The sequence below is a fragment of the Ptychodera flava genome, chromosome 6 (assembly GCF_041260155.1).
Source record: "Ptychodera flava strain L36383 chromosome 6, AS_Pfla_20210202, whole genome shotgun sequence".
In the NCBI taxonomy this organism is placed as follows: Eukaryota; Metazoa; Hemichordata; class Enteropneusta; family Ptychoderidae; genus Ptychodera; species Ptychodera flava.
The window spans coordinates 35,065,520-35,087,050 of NC_091933.1; the positions used below are offsets into that span (position 1 = coordinate 35,065,520).

A 21,531-nucleotide genomic window follows, 5' to 3' on the forward strand; every position below is an offset into this window, starting at 1 on the left:
TCGCGAGATATCGATAAAAACATGTCATTTCCCGAGCGTATTTTTCACATCCCGAAGTTTTACGATCGTTTCTGATTTTGACCCGAAATTCCCTGAAGGTTTGTTGTTGTGCTGATTGACGATATTCTAGGGAGTCTACAATAAGTTCGAACGACGCGATTAATTTACTTCCCACTGCAAAGACTTTGTATACAGCATAATGCCTTTACCTCAGGTAAAATTTTTTAAAACTTCTCCTTAGTTTTTGTCGTTTTCACTATTCTAAATCAGTTGTATTATATTTTTAACCAATACCACATAAACATCAGTTTTTACGTGTCAAATATTAGCCGCCTCCGATGACTACATTTTGTCGTCTGCCACACAGTACGCTGCGCGCGTGGTATGCGTCTATGCATACCACGCGGCGGCCGCTATGTATCAACCACACATAACTGTGCTAGTCACCTATGCGAATTCTGGTGGAATCAGCAAAAATTGTTTTTCGTTTATACGCCAAGTCAGTAAGACTCAGCTTTCTCCCACGGGACATGACCGATCACCGACGCATACTGTGGCGTACAGCAGCGTCAGCATAGACTCGTACTCCATAGCTTAGTTGACAATGGCCCCAATGCCGAACGTTCGATGTTCGGAAGCTGAATTTAGGTGGGCCACCGGAATTCAAACTTTTACTTTTTTGAAGACATGTTTTTATCGATATCTCGCGATCCGCGCGCAGTCGCCACGTCAAATATCGACCGTTGGCATTAAAAAAATGTGCTTTAAAAATGTTACCAAGTGGGAGTGCCACTTTAATAGAAAACGCATTCTGTTTGTTTTCACAATTTTCCTTATGACTTCAAATCTGTCAAGCAACACTAAATTGTCCTCAGTCGTTCACCATATAGTATTTATTATTATACATGGTGTTAAAAAATTAGAAATAATGTTTCAGTTTTAATTTTTATGTTTTACAAAGTGCATGCTGCATTCTGTCTGTGGTCATGAACATATTTGCATATTTTTTTCAGTGTCCGCTTCCTTTTAAGCTTTCTTTCACGTAAATCTTCGACAATTCAAAATAACTTTTATACAGTTTATTAAGTATTTTGACAAAATATAAAGAAGGGACGGTCAATAGTTTGTAGGTGGCTGTAGCTACTCTTCATTTAAACATGTTCGGAGAATCGTTGAGTTCCATTGGAATTCTTGGGTGATATGTAGGACAAATGAAATGATCAAAACTCGTAACGATCGCGCCCTCAGCGTCCAGCTCTTCTCCGAATATGACGACTTGTCCTCCAAATTTTATGTGTAACAAAAAAGGTTCCGTTGCTCAGTTTGGAAAGCTTGTAAGACAAGTGCTTCACAAGTTTTCCTTTTTTAAGAGGAACAATTGATAGCAAACAGTATGTCTATATGGTGGTCTGTATTGCGTGTATACTGATCCCATAATGTACAGAGTCAGAGTTTAAGCCTGGTAGAGATCAAGATTTTGTTGACCTGTCAAGAAATTGTTTTTAAGTTGTTACCTTTGTTTTGAGAACCACAACGATGCAATTTTTCTAACAACGAATGCAAAGGGTTGGTATGTTGAGTTTTGCATGATTGAAAGTTTGTGTCATACACTAACATGTAGACCAAATAAATCTGACAGTTGGTCGGTCGGTTAACATAATTTAGAATTCTTTATCTATACACCTCGCAATATAAGAGTATGTTGTTCACCAGGGCTTGCATGACAATCGTCACGTGATCAGAAGGGTGTCATTTGTAGTGACACTTGTGTACATGTCAACAGTACCAATGTACATTCAAACACACACACAGAGTTACGACATACACAATTTTATAGAAAGAGCAACTGAACAACATATAGCTGCGCATGTCATTACCAAGATATCTATTATGAATTTTGAGCGGATAAAAACAATTGTTCTTTGGCAACTCCAAAGACTTCGATTGAAAAAGAGCTTGTCAGTAAACGTTACTTGCAAGTTAAAGAGGAAGAATTTCCCTATTGACGGAACATCGGTCAAATAGTCAAAAATATTCTACATAGAAGTGTTACAGTATCTAAAAATATAAGCTTACTTTCTAATTGCGACAAATCGTTATATTCTTGTACACCTACGGACAGATTACATATTGGCGCTATGAGAATAGTTAATAGTCACGTATATGCGTTTGAAGTCGAAGTAAATTATACTATGTGCAACAAGTATTTGATTTGTAAGTCGTTGTGGGTTTTTTCAAGGATTACATAAGTACATAATTAGCTTCGAACACAAAAAAGGTTATACTACAAAGCTATGATAACAGAAGTTGACGATTGAAATAAAGTTCAATACACGTCTGTCATAACAACTTCAACATCACAGAGTCGTGGGGTCTGGGTACCCTTATTCGATATCGGTTCAACTTTTGTCATCTTCTTCATCTTCTTGTAGTGAGAGTAGAGACCCGCGATCAAGGCTACTGAACCAACGGTCACCGTGGCGGTTATGGCGATGATTGCGGCAATTTGCCAGCTATCTAACCCGGTAGAAATCGGCTCAACGTGCCCTACGGTCGTTGCGCTGGTGGATTGCATCGAAGGCGTGACTCCAGATGCTGGGGTTACGGAAGTTGCAATCGTTGTCGATGTTGAGGTCGGGGACGTAACGATCGTTGTTTGGGCGATGTTCGACGGTTGACCAGCATTTCCGACATCGTCAATTGCTCGAATAGAGAAGTAATATGTGAAACCTACGCCGCTAGAGGGCATTTTAAGGGTGACCGACTCAGCTCCTCCACTTGGCAGAGGGTCTGACAGTGTACCATCCGTGAGGTTGTCGTTCGATAATTGGTCACAGTTCTCGAAGTCGTGTGCAACCGTGGAGAAATTAGTGTCGTATCGTAGGTCATACAGGGAAGCTGTAAATGAAAATAAATTATTAAAATTATTTTCCTACGCCGGGGAATCCTGTCACTGAAATTTATTGAGAGAATGAGTCGAGAATTAAGTTGCTCATTTCATGTTAAGAATTTTGGGTATTTCTTAATACTTTATATTTTTAATTATCTCGAAACTTGGCATCAGAATGATGTATTTATGTGTGTAACGCGAACGACGGCTTTTGGTCAGTTGAAAATAAGGACAAAGGTCCATGCTTCGGCAACAACGTTGGTTAGTTGTGTCAGCGACAAAGTCAATGTATTGAAATCGGCCTCATGTATCTAATTATGTCCTATCGGTGATCCTGATTAATTCTCCAGAAAACCTTCAACTTTTGATAGAGTTATTTTATATGGATTCGGTTAACTCATTGTATAGGCACTGGACTTCACGTTGTACAAATTGAAGAAACTATCAGCTTATGCAGCCAATTTACTCGTAACTCAGGCTGAATGATCTGTTTACCTATTCCCTGATCATGATCATCACCAGTTGCAGTCCATGTCAGAGTCACGGTGGAATTGTCGATTGATGTCTCAACAACTCGTAAGTCTGTGATTCGTGAAGGAGGGAACGGGTCGGCGCTTGGGTCACTCCAATCAACATAGTCTACATTGTTGTCAACCTGTATGACGCCCCCTGACGCCACTCTGTTGAAATCACCCACTGGTGTGCCTTCGGTTTTCTCAGGTATGACAGCTGTAGGTTACATAGATTAGTAATTTCGTAAAACGAACCCTTAAAACTGCAGTGGTCGTCGCGCTGCGCATCCTCCTGAGGGGGTCCCCCTCTGTTGTAAACAAATCCAAGAACGCCGCACATGTTACGGGTTGATTGTAATGTTTGCGATATTGCCGCTTGTTAAAATGGCGGCTGATCTGTCACAAGTATACCAACTAACCAAATGTAACACGCGATAAAAGGTCAAATTAATCTAAGTTAAATATCTGCTGAATATTGAACAATAATTGCACGCTGGATTGAGATCACATTTGCTCATGATTTCTTGAATCAGTTGAATTGGGCTCGGCTACTGTTATCGCTCGAGCCATATAGCTAGACGTACGCATGTATACGCCGCGCCAACAGACTATCAACGACCGGGCTCTAGTTTCCGACATCGCTAGCAAGGACGAGAGCTTTCATTTCAAGAGGCCCGACAGGAGTACAAAGACAACAACCCAAACTACAGAAATCTACAACTCGCAGAGCAATGCCCGCTGCAGCAAGAAGCATCTCTGCATCTGTTCCGTTCCGTGGTCTGTATGAACGTCCGTGTCAACCGGGTATATGGCGCGCATCACTCGGCTGTGGAGAATCCAACTCAACTACAAAGTTTACCCCGTTTGGGGGTGCAAACGAGAATTCCGAGTACAGGTATCAAGTCAAGCGAAGGACCTTTCATTGGTCTTCTTGTTATGTGGGGGTTATCTCACTTGAAAGAGGATTCAGACCTACCCGGCAATCAGGAGGTACAACAACAACGTTTGCCCATCACCGGTAGGCCTACACCAGCTAGCGGTTGGATCACTGCCAGACCGTGGCCGCAGGACCGGGGCTCAGGATCTCTCGATACTGTACGTCTATGCACGGTGTAGCCGTGCAATTTTCCCGCCAAATGCGGCGAAAACCCGCTCGTTTTGTCTATTGTTTCCTGTCATTGTACTATTTCTTACCATGTAATACTAGGAGAAGTAAGACATGGTGATCAACAGTTGGTTGTGGGCCAAGTCGTCGCGGGCCGGTACGTTGTGGGACTGGATTCTCTATATCCGTGTACGCCAAGGCGTACGCGGTGACCGTCTCCCAACAACATCTCTGGTGTCCTGCTCTGGCTTGCCGATCATGGTCTTGAGTGTAATTTTTGTGTTAGGCATTGTGCTTGTTGCTGGTCTACATATATAGGCAATGTTGATCATTTTAGTTATGTATTTTCACTGTCCTGTACATAGCATTGTGTACAACCAAAGTGATCGCGCGCGATCAAACCTTTTTGTTCACTGTATCTGCGTGCAGTAAACTCAGCGACATAATGTGCTGAGTGTAGTGTCCCAATGTTCGTAGCTCTACATGAGTTTATAGATAGAAATACACCACTGAAGTTCGTTTCCGATCTTAATATTTTACTATTGCATGATGTTGAGTCTTACAAAGGCCTTAACAAAGTGGGGGACTGCTCCCATCTCACTCCTATTGAAGTTGAGAAGACTTATGTTTACAAAAAATTATGTTTATCAACAAAAAAATCACGCACGCGCAGCGCGACGACCACTGCGCTTTAAAACTGCACTTGTTTTATATAAACTTCCTTAAATTGGATCTATGTTACAGTAACTATGCGAAACTGGTATGTTGAACCCTCTAAGCAATTTATCTTGTCCATGTCAGCATGTTTGAATTCATGAGATCCGGGATTCGTGGCAATCTGTTATGTTTAGATAGAACAATTATCTATAACACACTGGAATGGTATATTTACACGTGATAGACATGTGTACCCGATAATGTTCACAGAATGGTCATGATAATAAATCTTACAGTAATTTCGAGGCATTGCTCCGAGGCGACTTGTCACCTTGGAAACGGCATTGCCGTCAACATCGTCGGCGGTAACCTGGATACTGTAGCGACACGCTGTCGAGCAGGATGCTTCAACGAATTCCACAAAATATCCAGAATAAACTCCATCGTCCCTTGTAATGTCGGCACCTAGTTTGACAATTGGGAAACATTTGATAAATTGTCATCAAATAAGATCATATTGGTTTTGAGGTGTACAACAAGACGTTGTATCCTAGCTCATTTGTTATTTATGGGTGAGCATCTTCCATCGTTAGATTGTTACACTATTATTTATCAAGCAGTCAAGGGACAAAGTCGCTCTTTTTTTGAAGTTGCATAACTTTTGATTGATATGAAGCGTAATTTGAGTCTTTTGACTTCTTGAAACACTGGTCAGCTGTATATAATTCAACTCTGCTCGCAGCCAGACAAGTTTAAACATTCAGTGAATCATTTGCGGTCTATATCAAAAATTAAAGTTCCTTGCACAAGTGTTACCATGCATACGTGAACATACATGTATTACCTTGTTACACAAAGTTTTGGACCTCTAGGAAGCTTTTGTGATGAAATATTACTACATAGGCGGTGTGTTTAATATAGATGAGGATAGAAGCGTTCACTTTACACTCTAGCAATTTTTAGAAAATAGGAAATAATCCATTTCGTCAGGAGGTAAAAGCCGAAATCATTCGTTTGTAGCAAAGGATTAATTGTTTACAATGCTGCAGTTAGGTAATGTCGTCACTTTGTACACCCAATGACTTTATGCAAGTATTCCATGTTTTCTTGATGTCACAGAAAGGTCAAAACAGAGGACTTATTCCTGTAAAACCTTATTACCCAGGTTTGTATACTGAGAAGCGTGAAAAAATAAACTGACCTGTGCCTGAGTCAAACAATTGAAGGTCTACGATGCTGAATGGACTGGGTCGTTCTATGGCGGCGATGACGTGAGCGTTCAAAACTGGACTATGACCCTGCTTGACGTCAGCGTAAATGGTTACCATTGGTGGAGACTCGGTGACCATGTCGGTGCTGGGTGTGGAGCTCAATCTTATTGGTTCAGTCGACGAATCGATGGACTTTGAGTCTATTGAAATTTCTACCACCTGATTTCTGCTATCCGGGTTATGAACTTCATAAAGCCATTCTCCAACCTGTGAACGATGTTATTTTTGTTTGTTCGTTTGTTTTGTTGATTATGCGGCAGATTTTAAATTATAATTTGTTTATGAATGCATCGAGTTTTCGCCAACAATCAACTGCAAAAGTTGTACACTCAAATACATTTCATTTTCTCAGTCCATAAACTTACCAATTCTTAGCATAGTACAGTGATGTTGACGTCATGGTGTATATTTGCTGTTGTCAAGACAAAATCAACATCGTACCCGAATAAAATTAATATGATGGTAAAAAAATTCCAACAAACATAATGAGACGAGTTATAAAATGAGGAATATGTCGCAAGAAATTCGTACCTCAGCTATGTCGTCGATTGCGACGATGATGGAACGACTTGCGAAATTGCTATCATACTGCGGGTCGTTGCTGTCGATGATACCACCGTTGGGCCGGTTTATTTTCACGTCAACGGCTTGGTTGCTGCCAAAGTCCCAAAAGAAGAAGAAAACCGTGTCTCGGCCTATCGTAGAATCAATATGTATGCTTCCAAAGTCCGTCGTTCGTGCCAATATGGTAGTTTTATAACTCGCGAGCTGGAATAGAAGAAATTATTTTGATTTTTAAGGACACAAATTTTGAGTATTGAATGATAAAGGGATTTAACTGAAATGTGGTTTTAAATTTGAAGGGAACGAAAGAGTTAGGAGCTTTCACTTCTTTACAACTTGACGTTTGGCATACTTTACCTGTACAGGCGTCTCCGAGCCTGAGCTGGTCCGTTCCGTAAAAGACGCCGTAAAACAGTCATGGAGTGCAGTGGAGTCGTCACTCTCTGAGTACCAGCACGATTTGCCGTTAGTTCTTTCCGAGAGCTCCACAAGTTTCGGGTCGGCCTGGCTACTGAAGGCGAGGGTGTCTACGATGACATTCCTGTCTTCCAGGTAGGGTAGGGTTTCATCGATGTCGGGTTGTTCATTTTCTGCACCGTCTGTGGTGAGGAAAATGACGCCGCCAGCTGCAGTTCCAAAGTGACTTTGCTCGAAAACCTAATAAACAAGATTACATGAGACTAGGCACATTCTTGCATGTGTATTTGCCTTACGAAATATCATCTCTTTCAGCTCTCAATTTCTGTGACATCAGTTGGCAATGCTTTGCGTCAGCAGTTAAAAATTTTAAGACCGGGAAAAATTCCATTGTATAACAAAATTATTTTCGAACTCCATCACCACACTAGTTGCTGTCGTGTGTTGGTGCGAATAATACTCCATACCTGATCCGTGAATGCAGAGCAGTCAGTTAACCATATTGCTTTACTTTATTCTCATACTAAACATCCATTACCTGATCATGAGGGTAATAGTGTCCGTTTATTACCCCTAGGGGCCATGCGTTACCACTATTCCTGGAGGCCATAGTTTGTGGTAACACAAGGCCACGAGGGGTAATACATGGGTGCTATAGTCCGAATAAAGACAAAGTTATAGGTGTTTTATAACACACCACTGCTCATCCTCTTCTCTGTCGTAGTTTCAAATGTGCTTTGATACAGGCACTGAAACAATACATTAAGAGAAGTTTATCGGGCGATTCTCCAAAGAGAGTACAGTAGTGCCAATTGCTTCACAAAAGAGAAGAAAATATGTCCTCAGCACACCGTACAACGTCCTTGACTGCACTTGAATTTTCGTTGTCAATGAGCTCTTCAGGTTCCCATGCCGTTGAAATAGGAATTTTCCTGTAATAGAGAGAGGCTCGTCGCTTATCCCGGGCGCTCATCACGTTCTAGTCATCCGCCATTGTTTCAAAGCTGCAGACGACACAACGCGTATGGCCGAGTGACCGGGCACTTTTTCAAATTTGGCCAAAAATTATTTCCCTTGGGAAAATCTTTCACAAATACCTCTGACGTCACTTTTGTCGATTCAGTGAGTACTAGACGTATCTATTTTCTCCTCCCGTGATCGCAACATGGAATGAGCATGTGGCGAGAAATAAAACGGGTTAGGGGGCAACGTCAAAAGTTCAATGAAGGATAAAAACTTAATTCTTTTAGTTTGGGGGTGGGGGGGTTTTGACCTAAAAAAGTTTCTATCCTACAAATCGATTTAAGGTAAAAATTGCCAGGGGAATGAATATTTTGAAAAAATAGAGCAGAAATGCACACTTTCGTGTTGAAGCCAGCGGAGGGAGTTGTTTTAACACGGTGCAGAGCTGCACCTGGCCTAGTTAGTGTAAACAATGCAGGCTGTTGGCTTCTGTTGCACCATAGACGGTAGTTTCTCTACTGTCTATGGTTGCACTCTGAATTTCTGGTGCACGTGTAGTCCGCCTGAATGGAGCAGTGTGAACTGAGTTGTTACAACCACCAGGACAGTTGAGATAGTTTTTATGCCTCTGGAAGGAGAAACCTGGACTTTATTGTTGTTGTTCTTGTTCATTCATTGATAAACTTCAAGTTTGTTGCTAGTATGTTACTTACATTGGATGAAACTCAAAGTGTGTTCCCAATCTTAAGCCCCACTAACTGTATCTTTTAGCATTATTTTTATGATTTTACTTTCAAACTAAAATAAGTTGGTGACAATGTAGTCATTTAGGTCTGTGTACACACTTATTATTAACTACCTGCCGGGGCTATATATGCAATTTTACACTGCGATTAAATGTTTGCCCAAACATTAATCACAGCCCCATGCAGAAAAGCTAAAACCCTTGATACTATGCATATCTGCACTGAAATCTTCATTTAAACTGCACAGAGTAGTCCAATGTAATGCATAAGGTTGAATGTTTTCAGCCGTGACACTGTGTGTTCTGATTCCTTTGTAATATTACCAATTTTTTAAAATGTCAGGAAATCAAAATGACTGTTAAAATTTTAATTAACATGTCAAATGTTTCTGAAAGGAATGGTTTCCTAATGCAGTAAAAGCTCACATCTCTTCACAGGATAGATTTCAGAGAGGAGAGAATAGGTAGATAATTTGAGGTCAACAAATTCAAGAGTACAGCTAGTGGGGCTTTAGCGATGCATTACTTTATTTCACCTCTAAATTGACTGATCCTTAGCTTTGCTTTATATAGAAAGAGCCTGGCAACAGGTTCAATATAAGTCAATTAGGTTTCTAGGGGGGATGGGGGGGTTGGGGGGAAACTAAGGGAATTAAGTTTTTTATCCTACATTGAACTTTTGACGTCGCCCCTTATTGTACCTTAGAGTGAAACGTCACAGTCACTCGAGGACGTTCTCAAAGTTTCCCACCTCTTAAGAAAAGGGGAGAGTGGAGAGCGTCCGAAGAGGAGGGGAGCGTAAAAAGCGTCCTCGAGGGACGGATCTTTCGGTCTAGTTGTACCATAGACACTCAAAAGAGTCTCGGATGTACATTTCTGTGAAGTTTTACTGTGACTGCCATATTATTGAGTCAATTCAAACACAGTGAATATAAGTGAGAATGTACAATAGCAGATACTCACGAACACATCCTTCCTTCAACCCGCAACCAATGCAAGTTCGCCCTGAAGTTCTTGTTGGCAGTAAACTGATCAGATTTCGTCTTGTCTGTTCGTCTACAATCTTCGTGAGAGGAGCTAATTCACTTGCAGTAGTGCCAAATTGGACAATACCGACCCAGCTGTCGTCTGGCAAAGTCGAACCGATGTATTTGGACGCGGCTTGATGCTGTAATTCCATCCTAGAATGCTGCAAAATGTTATCGGAGAACATTTGTATAAGCAGTAACTAGTTGAACATAATCTTTCTAAAATATGTACAGTTCTATAGTATTTTTAGAGTATCTACTGTTTGCACGATTAAAGCTTACTCGATGTTCAAATATGCGCAACTTTTATTTGTGTACAACACCATTCACCGTCACGGGGTAAGTTTACTTGACCTTGTTAACTGATCCAGATATTTAAGAGAAGGAAACTCACTGAATCCATGCTTCCAGAGATGTCCATCACAAGCACAGTGCGGAAATCTGTTTCCTTGACTACGTTGAAAGTAGGCGTGGTAGTCAGACCAGGGCGAGATGGATTTGCATTCTGGAAATCCAAGGAATTGTCCATCACATCCCAGGCACTCCTGTACGTACACTGTGTGTTGTGTTTATTCAGAGCCAGAGGGTTGTGCCTCGATGAAGGGTCACCGTTCGGGTCACTGTGACAGAAATGGATTACCTGGAGATAAAATAGGTCCAAAAAGTGACGAAATCTACATCGGTTTGCAATCAAATAAAAATCAACTTGTGAAAACCTGTCAATGCTTTAAGTCAAAGCCAGGTAACTGATTCTAGAACAACAAAAACATAAACAACAGCATTTGCATCTTAATTGATAAGGTATTCTTTTACAGAGACATAAAGTGTTCACAGCAATAGGAAAGAGTTGTTCGAGTATGCGTGCATGCTTTCCAGGCTCCATTAACGTGGTTTATGTCTGTTGAAAGCCCACCCACCTCCTAGTTTGAAAATGATCTTTTTAAGTTTCAGTCGAATCATGAAAAGTCCAGGAAGTCGAATTTCGCTCAACAAATATTGTCGTAATACATAAGTACAGCAGTGAAGATGCTGCAAAAAGTTTACACTTACAGAAGAAAGATAATTTGCAAACATATACGATGCTGCTGCAGTGTTGTTTGGGGAGGGATAGAATCGACAGTTCGAGTCTGGCAGTTGTCCAGAATCTGGATCTTCGTTGCAGAGTGCCGCCGTGTTAGTGTTAGGGTCTACCTCAGCCGATATCCCCGTGACAGCATCAGAACACCTGCTTGGCTCTACTCGTCCATTGGGATCAAAGTAATAGTGTTCGCCTTCCCCTGGGTATTCATCGAATATTCCCCACTGCAAGTGGCCCCACTCGTGAACGATGACCTTACCTGCAGAAACGAAAATGCTTGACTGTCAATTACCCTAAAATGTGAGAATTTATTAATAATAATATTTTTTTTAATTTATCATCAGCAATTGAGACATCGCTTATTATAATCGTGCCCGGTAACCTAAACCATTTTAAAAATTTGATATAACATTTGTCTGTATTTGATTTCCAGGTGTACAATGAAATGTAGAGAAAATTGCAGCGGGTATATTCAAGGACGGTGTTGGCACATATACAATAGCGCACTAGAACTGCTGGCACGCATTCGCAGAAAAATCTACGGGCAACAAACCTGATTCACCCCAATTGTACTCAGAGTATTCTCTGTCAACTATCCACTTCGGAGTCAAATGAATGTACTCCGCCTTTTCACCACAAGGACGGGTTTGTTTGGCGTAGGGACTGTCACCGTAGTCTGCGTTAGCGTGATCAACGATAACATTAGCAATGTCATATCGTTCAGTTGTGGATGGATTTGTCGTTATGTTGTCGCTCCAAGTCTTTGGAAGCAGTATTGTGACGTCACCGAAAACGGCTCGATCATTGGTCGCTTCATAAAGATAAGCCGATGCATCGGAGAAGATTTCCTGCGGGGAAAAATGGAAAAATGCAGTTTACTTCACAAAGATGTTTGAGCTGATGAAATGGTTTCTTTTGTCGTTAAATCGTTACATACTATGCTCAAAACAACAAATATTTGTAAACACGGTTCTTCAAGAAGTACACAGTTCTCTATTTGAAGTCAACTTGAAGAGTAGTTGCTTCGGGATGTCGACATACAAGAAATTTGTTCAGTTAAGTATGAGTAATTACTCTAAGATTAAGGTAGAAAATAACGGACTTTTGCAGATATCTGTGAGGCTCTTTTTCCGCTGCATTCCATCTCGAGTCTGTGTAACTCGAAGTTTAAGTTTCCCAGTGTTTAATTCTGCTTGTGAAATACCATTTTATTATCATACTTCCGAAATGACGTCGAAATTCTTATAAACACGATTGGAAATATTTTGGAATAATAGAATATTGTAGTAATATTGGTTTATTCAGTAAATTTAAGCTCATCTACTCTTCTGTTTTTGCAATTCACATGTTTTAAGGGTAATCTGTAATATTGTAACATTCAGCTATAGGGTACCCGACACTTTTGATAAATTTGCACAATAAATAGATTTCTACCATTTCAAAATGACAGATCCTATTGTTTCTTTGAAATTGTCATTATTGTTTTGTCCATTCCCCAAGTTTTGGTAATTTGAGAAAATAGAGGGTCATGTCCAAGGAGGCCCTGAAAAATAGAGGGTCATGTCCAAGGTGGCCCTGAAAAATAGAGGGTCATGTCCAAGTTGGCGTTGAAAAATAGAGGGTCATGTCCAAGGTGGCCTTGAAAAATAGAGGGTCATGTCAAAGGTGGCCCTAAAAAATAGAGGGTCATGTCCAAGGTGGCCTTGAAAAATAGAGGGTCATGTCAAAGCTGGCCCTGAAAAATAGAGGGTCATGTTCAATGTGGCCTTGAAAATATAAGGTAGTGTTGTCATGAACAATTTTTAGACATTTTCAACTTTTCAATTTCAAAATATCTTTTTAATACAAATATTTCACCAGCTACTTGAACTCCTTGTATTTTTTAAGTAGAAAGAATAAAAAAATACAATTTTAATTATTTTACTTTGCCTTATTGAGGTACTAACTTCAAAAGTATTAAATACCTTAGTTTCCTGAACATCTACCACACAATGAAAATGACAGTTTAGCAAAATAGGAGAGTTTACAATGTACTATCAGCAGTCAAACAAAGTAGTGGTTATAACTGTTCGAAAAATCGCAATTTGACAACCGTGATATATCAAAATCAGGTAAAGAATCAAAATTTGTAAGATTCAAAACATTCTGCAGAATTATATGATAAGTACAGTTTGCAAAATTTTTGTTTATTTCACTGTATTTACATTTGCAAAAAAAGCAAATTTGACTAGATTTAGTAAAACGCAGTTAACTTAACTTTATTGCCAAGTAGATTGAACAAAATTAAGAAATTTACCTCAGTCTGTAGCAACAAATTATGGTCTGGTGCCTTATTTTTCAAAAATTTTTGACAAACTTTTCAAAATCCTATATACCCAAAATATTTCCAATCGTGTTTATAGTGTCCAACTTATCAATATAGCCTCCATGAGCAATGTCCTGTGTTCTTGTTGAAAAGGCAAATCTAGTCTGGACTAGAATCCATTTATAAGATACTAACAATGCATACTGAAGTAAATGTGATGCGCTGGTAAATCCAATTCCCTACATTTGGTCTGGAACAAGAATTGTCATGTTATCTTTACGTACAAATATAGTAAATTAAATATTTTTCAGTATTTTCAAAAACTTATTGACTTGTACATACATGTATGTGCAGCAGTGTATTGTTTTGTACTGTACTCTGTCCTAAAACTTAGTTAAAGCCTTGATGGATTCGGTATGGACATGTACGTGCAATGATAAAGTATACAAGCACGCACATGGACTGACAAGCAGAGAGCTCTCTGTAAATACTCCCATACAAAACGCGTCCTCTTGAGCTAAAGATTTAAGAACTAAACGTTAAACTGAAAAGACGTCCCCACGCCTATTTCAGTCTGAATGTTTCAATTCTCTGGTATTTTATCCAGTTGGTCGACTATCTTTCTGTTCTTTGTGTTTTTATTGAAAGATCTGGAATTGTTGACGTTCAAGACGTTTGTAACATTTCGAAACAAATAAAGTGCGAGAGACTACGTTGATATTGTTGTACAACAATCATTCTCATTGTTGAATACTGTGAAACTGTGAAAAAGCAAATTATCCGACATTGACATCTTATGAAAACTAACATGTAAGGGTCGTACGTGGTACACTGTTTAGCGTAGGTGGTAGCACATACAGGACCAAACAGACGACCTTGACCTTAACCTCTGTGCCATCATCTGTTCAAGGTAAAATGCCTCATGACGGTATATGGCGTTCATTAACAGCGTGATCAAAGCGACCGTATTCAAAAACAATCTCTACAATTGTCAAACCAGCTCTGTGATAATAACCATAGAATAGTTTCTGACGGGTTAGGGAACCAAGTGCCCTGGACGTGGGAGGTACGTCCATGCACAGACAATGGGGGGAAACGCCATTATTGGCTATCTACGCAAACATCAAAGTCCGTGCGCAAATTCCTTGTAAGCAGAAACGTCTTTCGACTGATTTAACAGCCAGAACAACTCGCGACATCAATCTCATCTTAACCAGTCAAAACTCCTAATATTTCATTGTTCGATACCGGACAAGAGATTACGCCCCTTACGTAAAACTATTATATGTCACAGGAAAACAAAGAAAGGGATAATCCCGACGATTAGAAGAACTATCCAACGTTTTATACCCGACGTATCTCTTCACAATATTAACGGCATGTGGTTGCCGTAATTTGTATCTCAAACGTGACATCTTCTTGGTTACAATTTGTTTGAGGATTAGTGTTAAGAGATTAAATCGTGCTATCGCCCAGTAACTAAGTCAACTGTGTAATTATGCGCTTGAAATGAGCAGACTTTGGAAAATTCATATTGTGATAAACTTTTGAAACGGTGTCACAGGCCTACCTCCAGTACGAGCACTAATAAAAACATTCCACTGTGCACATTCAATCGAAGTTCCCCGGCACCAAACTCAGCCCCCCACCCCCCCACCCCCATCCTGGTTGCGAAAAATTCCCGCTTTAAAGTGACCCAAACTTGTGGTGGCAAAATATGTAGTAATATGCTAAAATATAAAAGCAAGAATACATATACAAAGCCGTGACATTTAATTTGCTTTGACTAAGGGATTTCCAACGAAGATAGAAACAGGAAAAATGGAGAAATTGTGAAAATACATCGCCTACACTAATCAGGGATCGCAGCATTCGGATGTCGTAACTGAAAATTAAAGTGCTCGATGCCAAACCAATCGCTATGGACATAAATTACTTCAATTAAGTACAAAGTAATGATATCTGTACAGTGATTATTAGTACATTGTTATATTTATATATAATACAAATATGATGATTGCATTCTGTATGTTTCTCATATACATATTACATGATAAATATGATTTCCATCTGATAAGGTCAGCTGCTACAAGTCATAACTTAGCATTCACAAATATCGCGGAGGCTGGGGACTTATAGCCTTGAATCATTTTTTGAGTCCCTATGTCTGATTTAACCCATTTAAAATTGACTGTTGTGAAGTAATTCTCTTAAATTCCCGGAATACACGAAAAATGTTTTCCTTAGTAATTCTCCACGATAAAACATTTGAATAAATACAGTATTTTCGCTCCCGGTGGCGATGCCAAGTTTTAGACATCGGAACTAGTAAACTTTAGCAAACCATTGCCAGTATATCGTTGGTGCTTTCTGAATCAGTGAAGGTAGAATTTTTGCGATTTTATAAAGTTTCTTCTGGCCGAGAAAGTTTACTTCACAGCAGCAACACTAACAAAAAGAAATTCAGCGGTCAACAATTCAGCTCCCAGAGATACTTGCGCCCCACTCAACATCAAATCAAAGCAAGAATACATACAAAGCCCCATTACCTTCAGCAATACCGACGAATCCCTATTAAACTTAAATCTCCGGAATAAACGAAAACTTTCGAAATTTCGCGCATTTACTAAGTTTCTTCAGGGAAAAACAATTTACTTCACGGTGACAATCGAAAAAAGTAGTTTAGCGATAGAAAAACTGAACTCTATTTCTACAGTCCCAAGAGATACTTGCGCGCCACTAAACATCGGCTGAAGTAACCATTGTCTTCAGCGGTACCGATTTTTGTTGTGTCTTTGACGTCGTCGTCATTATTATACTGTAATTTAAAGATAATAAATGATATTTTCAAGTTGGTTAGAAGAAATGTACCTTCCTAAGATAACAAAAGAAAATAATGAAAATAAAACATGGGCTTGTGTCCGAACAATAAAAAATAACTGAAGTGCAATATCTGTGGCACAAAAAAACCTGTCAATGACGTTCACGTGAGGTCTAAAATTTGATTCAATCAAAACATTCATCGAGAAATACGGGCAGTGTCCTTTTTCTCTGCTGCATTCTAATCGTCGTTTTCTGACCACTTTAAATTTAAGTCACACATCTTGAGAGAATTGGACTTCAAAAACATGCCAAGCGGTGGTGAAAGATTCACAAATGTAGCAAATATCGTGTTTACCTTGATGTAATCGACCAATCTGTAATCCTCGTCGACTTTTTCGTTGATTGCAACCAGTACAGTGGTGTATTTGTTGTCGACCAAGTCGATCCGATTGCGAGTGAAGCAAGGATGAGCAAGGAGAGCCACCAACAGGAACGGAACACGCCAGCCAGCCATCCCACAGAGCTGCCGCAGGTGGACTGATCTGAAGTGTTCTGTTGTCGCCTTTATATAATGCAATACCTTCGTTAAGGAGTTAACTGTCAACTCCAATTACCCAAAAATCATTGAATACCAGCCCTACTTATTTATTCAAAACGAAACAGGATATACAACCAAAATCAATTTGCATGCCATGGTAAACAATCTGCACTTTACGTCATAATTAAGGTGGAGCTGTATGTTGCCAACACAGTTTTTTCAAAGCTATATTTCTCATCAAAGATGACAGGGACACCCCCTCATACTATATATTTTCAAAAAGGAGAGACTCTAAAGTCCAGTATTGTAGCAGCAGTTTACTTGAAGGATGAAGTGGGTGTATATTTCGGGTAAAAAACCTCAATTTAGGTATTAATGATAAAAATTGATTTAAGTCAAAACCTTGAGGCTATTTTCTGAAGTTTAATATTTCACATGAAAAAAGAGTATATGTAGAAAAAAACGACTATTTTATTTTGCATTGTTTATCCTCATTCTAAAATGGCAAGGTTTGAAAGACTGACACTCAAAGAAGTTATTAAAATTATGATTTGCAAAATTAAAAATGCCTCTTATTCAAAATGTAAGAAATTTATCGCCAAACAAAATAGTCGTTTTGTTATATAGTATTTAGAGAACATAATGTGAAAATTTCAGACAATTTGACCCAGCCAGAGTGGAGTTAAATTCTTTGGAAATTTTGAAATTTGGAGGTAAAAAAGCCAGGAACTCAGGTATTTGCATACATTTGTATAAATTAACACTTCTTTATCACGCAACTTACGACTGCTTGACAAAGTTAAAGGTGAACCCAACCAATATTTTAATCTTGGGTTAACAAATTAATCGAAATTGAATGAATATTTGCAAAAAAGTAATTTTTAGCACAATACGCTGTGTTTGGTGCAGCGCCCACTAACAGATTTCCTGAAGTTCTGGATGGACAGTCAGTTGGGGGTTTTCATGACACATATAACCCATGTCGCTGATTCTGCAGAGGTGTGTACGAAGTCCAACCATATGCGCATACTATTGTTTGTTTTTTTCTCTCTGAACAGAGATCATTCCTGTCATGGTTGATAAAGAGTAAATACCGAAGAGACAATTAAACTTTTTATTCACAGGAGAACATATGGATAAAGTACAATTCTCTGCTAACTAACTCTGGGTAAATAAAAGACACTTGTTTCCTGCACGTTGCATGGAACCAGAGGCATTATTCAAAACAATTGGTCGATAATCATCTCTACAGATTGTGTGGTACCGCGCACAACTTCAAACAATAATTGGCTTCTAAGATAAATAGTACTTGTCAAACAGTTCTAAAGTACTGTTCAAATAAACAATTTGGTCTTCGCTATATATTGTGACAATGTATAGACTTTACAGTTATTTGAACAGAGCATCTGCTTGTTTTGATTAATCACAACATCTGGTATCAACCTGTGGTACTTAATTATGCGTAAATTAAAAGGCGCCGTTCCATCAGGGCGAACACCTCAACCATTTTTCACAGTGACTTTCCGCTTCGTCCTTCAAAGAATCTCAAAAAAGTTGTACAACGAGCTAAAGCAATTAACTGGAGAAACTGAAACTGAAACGAATAAAACCTTATAGTTGTGACATCCTGAAAACAAGAAAAACGAAATAACAATCAATATTACGTAAGTCACAGATAAGAACGATGCATAATACTTACTAGTTCAGGCTTTAAATCTTGAATCACTAAATCACCTTGTTTGATCGCTACGACTGTCAGTTCTCGCAGCTTGTCTTTTGTGAATAGCCGTATATATGTATGTTTCTTACGTCTATTTCTATGTATGTCTTTTCTGTTTAACATAACCATGTAAGCACTCATTTTCATTATCTCATTCCAAAGAATATACATCCATTTTGTATACTATTACAGTAACAACATGAGGTCTCTTCAAACCTTCGAATTCTCTGTGCCGATGCATTTTATTTGTTACGATATCAAGATCACCCAAACCTTTCGTCATATGCAGATTTCGGGAGACATCATAATTCCATGTGTAAAACTGATAATTTATTGCAATCACAGTCCCTTTCGTTATGCAATCAATGTAATGCAGATCTTTACCTCACAGATTATATTATAATGCCACATTTACATGTTCTAGTGTCCATACTCTGATATCTGCAGCTCTCTCCATTGTTGTAGCCTTATAGGGGTTATTACACAAAGTTTGGTCGATATGACGACCATATTTCATAGGACATGCACTGTGACGGCTGTTTTCGTCGGGACATTTCGAAATTAGGGAAATCGATAAAATTCGACCTTGCTTACTTCACTGTGCATTCATATATTGTTGGTTGTAAAAGCTGTGGTCGCAACCGTGTTACCTCTTTGTATCATTCCACCGAGGGTATACCACTTCATGAAAGGGATTGTAATAAACTTTTAATTCAAAATACAGCTGCCAACACAGGTTTTCACAATGTGAAAGACGTTTATGTCACATTTGAGAGAGACAGTAAGACTAAAACATCGCAATCAGATTCTTTTTCATCGGAACAGTGATCGAGCTGTGTGGTAGCATTACAATTTCCAATGCGTCCTCGAATACAATCTGGAAATAACTGTCATCGGTGCGTCAGTCTGCTTATCGCTAAGAATAACATGATAAGTGTTCACACAAGTATATCCTATGTTAAATTAACTTTGTTAAAACGAGGCTTATTAGGGACTAAGTTGCCGACACGTGAAGTGAGTAGTAATGTTGTTGTACCTGAATTTTCCTAAATTTTATTGTGGGAATAAAGTAGTTCAAAGGTATTTATATGATCTATCTATATATTTTCGATGCTTGGCGCCTAAAACGACTTAAAAACTGAAGTTTGACTATCTGAGGTTCAAACATGTAACTCAGTACTCTGTCAAAACACTGCCAAGGCTACTAAAACACACTTTGCAAACCTGGAACGCTTGGCTGCATCTAACGCCATGCTTTAAGTAGTTCCGGTTACAGTGAATGTATGATTCATACAGTAAATGTTAAAATACGGGTCCATATTTATACGCTCTAAATAATTGGACAACGGCAATACCGACACATAACATATGTGATCAAACTTAATGCATGACGTCGTGTTAATTCGTATTCACTAGGATTGACTGTTTCCGTCAGATGTCGCTGTAACTACTTTGAAAGTTCAAAGTATGTGTGAGAATGGCTGAATGACAAATATACTGGGCAGATCAGCTGCAGAAGAGAAGCTAGGCGATGCAATTGCACTACTACGTACTTGGGATGGACAATCCTTTTAAAGCAATTGTTAAAAGTGGTGTTGCCTTTGTCGCGCAAGAAGCGGACGCAAATATAACTCTGTCCATTATATCCAATTCTGATGTCTCCATGACCAGTCGCCGTTGTAATCGTTTACTCAACATTATCATATAGTATGTCTGTCTCAACTTTTGATGTAATATCAGTCTTGAAAAAATTCAGTAATTTTAATTGGGTAGCTTGTCTTATCTGATCGATAATTTAAGGAAATATTTATGCTTAAAATTATTATGTTTAAAATTTTGTTCGACAGTTTTGTAGAAGCTTACAGTGACCACTGGGCATTTCGTTGTACCGCAGTAGTGCCAGCAATGTGCGGCGGCTCTGAAGGTTTTATCTGATTGGTAGATTGTCATTATTTACAGCAATTTACGGAGCCTGACAGCAGGACCATTCTCCAACAGAACGGCTGTTTTGAATTAATAGGAACAATGAGTTTCAGTGAACCTATTGGCTAAAAGCTTCCAAACCGTTGCACATTAGCCCGGCCCTGGTATCGGGGTGTATCTTCTCAGATCGAGCCCGGCACTGTCTGGTAGTCCGCGTCATCATCGGTGTTGCAGCGACAAAGTAAATGTAAATTAACATTTCAGGTTCCAGAACTATATTAGTATTCTCCTGACAATCTATAGCGACATCGAATATGCGCCTCGAAAATGAAAGACTTAAATATTTGCCCAAACTTTCCTCAATGAGACTTTTAACCATTCGTTTACCAAATAAAGAATAAAATTTGGGGGTCACCGGTAAAAGTATGGAAATTAGGAAACTCAACAGATTATCTAACAAAGGACGCCATCTGTGTTGACTCTATAGAGGAAAATAAGATTTTCGAAATACTAAGATGGTGAACATTTGTCTTACCCGAAGATCTTTAAACTGAGCCCACGGGTGGTAGATCAGAAAGGAATTATATAAATGTTGAGTATCCGAATATCTGTCCCCGAGGCGCATTATATTCTACCTTACAGTGCATTTCACCTAGGTACCGCAACTCAGCGTACGAGACGGACACAATCCACGTACAGAACACACGATTAGCTTGGGTATTCCACACATTTCAAAGTCACCGACTCGTCGATTTATTACAGTAAACCAGCATGGGACAGCCGCTCTGTCTAGACTGAAAGATACACTTGATCTACAATGTATGGCTTTTTAGTTAGTTTCTGTTGAGAATACCTTCCCCTCTTGAACTCTTAGCTGAAATTGTACAAGAAAAAGTTACATTGTCGATCAAGTCTGGTCAACTTGTTTAGCAAGTGAAACTCTCCAGTACGGCTTAAAATACTGACACTAAAGCCTACACAGTGATTTCTGT

At 39.2% G+C, this 21,531-nt stretch overlaps 2 protein-coding genes across 2 annotated transcripts; both read right to left on the reverse strand.

Moving 5' to 3' along the window:
• Positions 1 to 1,816: 1,816 nt before the first annotated feature.
• LOC139135597 (calcium-activated chloride channel regulator family member 3-like) lies at positions 1,817 to 16,891 on the reverse strand. The gene is made up of 11 exons (XM_070703069.1): positions 16,714 to 16,891; positions 11,784 to 12,078; positions 11,203 to 11,489; positions 10,547 to 10,792; positions 10,088 to 10,313; positions 7,357 to 7,656; positions 6,967 to 7,203; positions 6,366 to 6,642; positions 5,459 to 5,629; positions 3,386 to 3,619; positions 1,817 to 2,898 (listed from the first exon to the last, which is right to left on the reverse strand). The coding sequence occupies exons 1-6, from the start codon at positions 16,870 to 16,872 to the stop codon at positions 7,583 to 7,585; spliced, it is 1,287 nt and encodes a 428-aa protein (XP_070559170.1). The 5' UTR covers positions 16,873 to 16,891; the 3' UTR covers positions 1,817 to 2,898; positions 3,386 to 3,619; positions 5,459 to 5,629; positions 6,366 to 6,642; positions 6,967 to 7,203; positions 7,357 to 7,582.
• LOC139134463 (calcium-activated chloride channel regulator 4A-like) lies at positions 2,327 to 7,418 on the reverse strand. Its single transcript, XM_070701323.1, has 6 exons — positions 7,357 to 7,418; positions 6,967 to 7,090; positions 6,366 to 6,642; positions 5,459 to 5,629; positions 3,386 to 3,619; positions 2,327 to 2,898 (listed from the first exon to the last, which is right to left on the reverse strand). The coding sequence occupies exons 1-6, from the start codon at positions 7,416 to 7,418 to the stop codon at positions 2,327 to 2,329; spliced, it is 1,440 nt and encodes a 479-aa protein (XP_070557424.1).
• Positions 16,892 to 21,531: the final 4,640 nt, after the last annotated feature.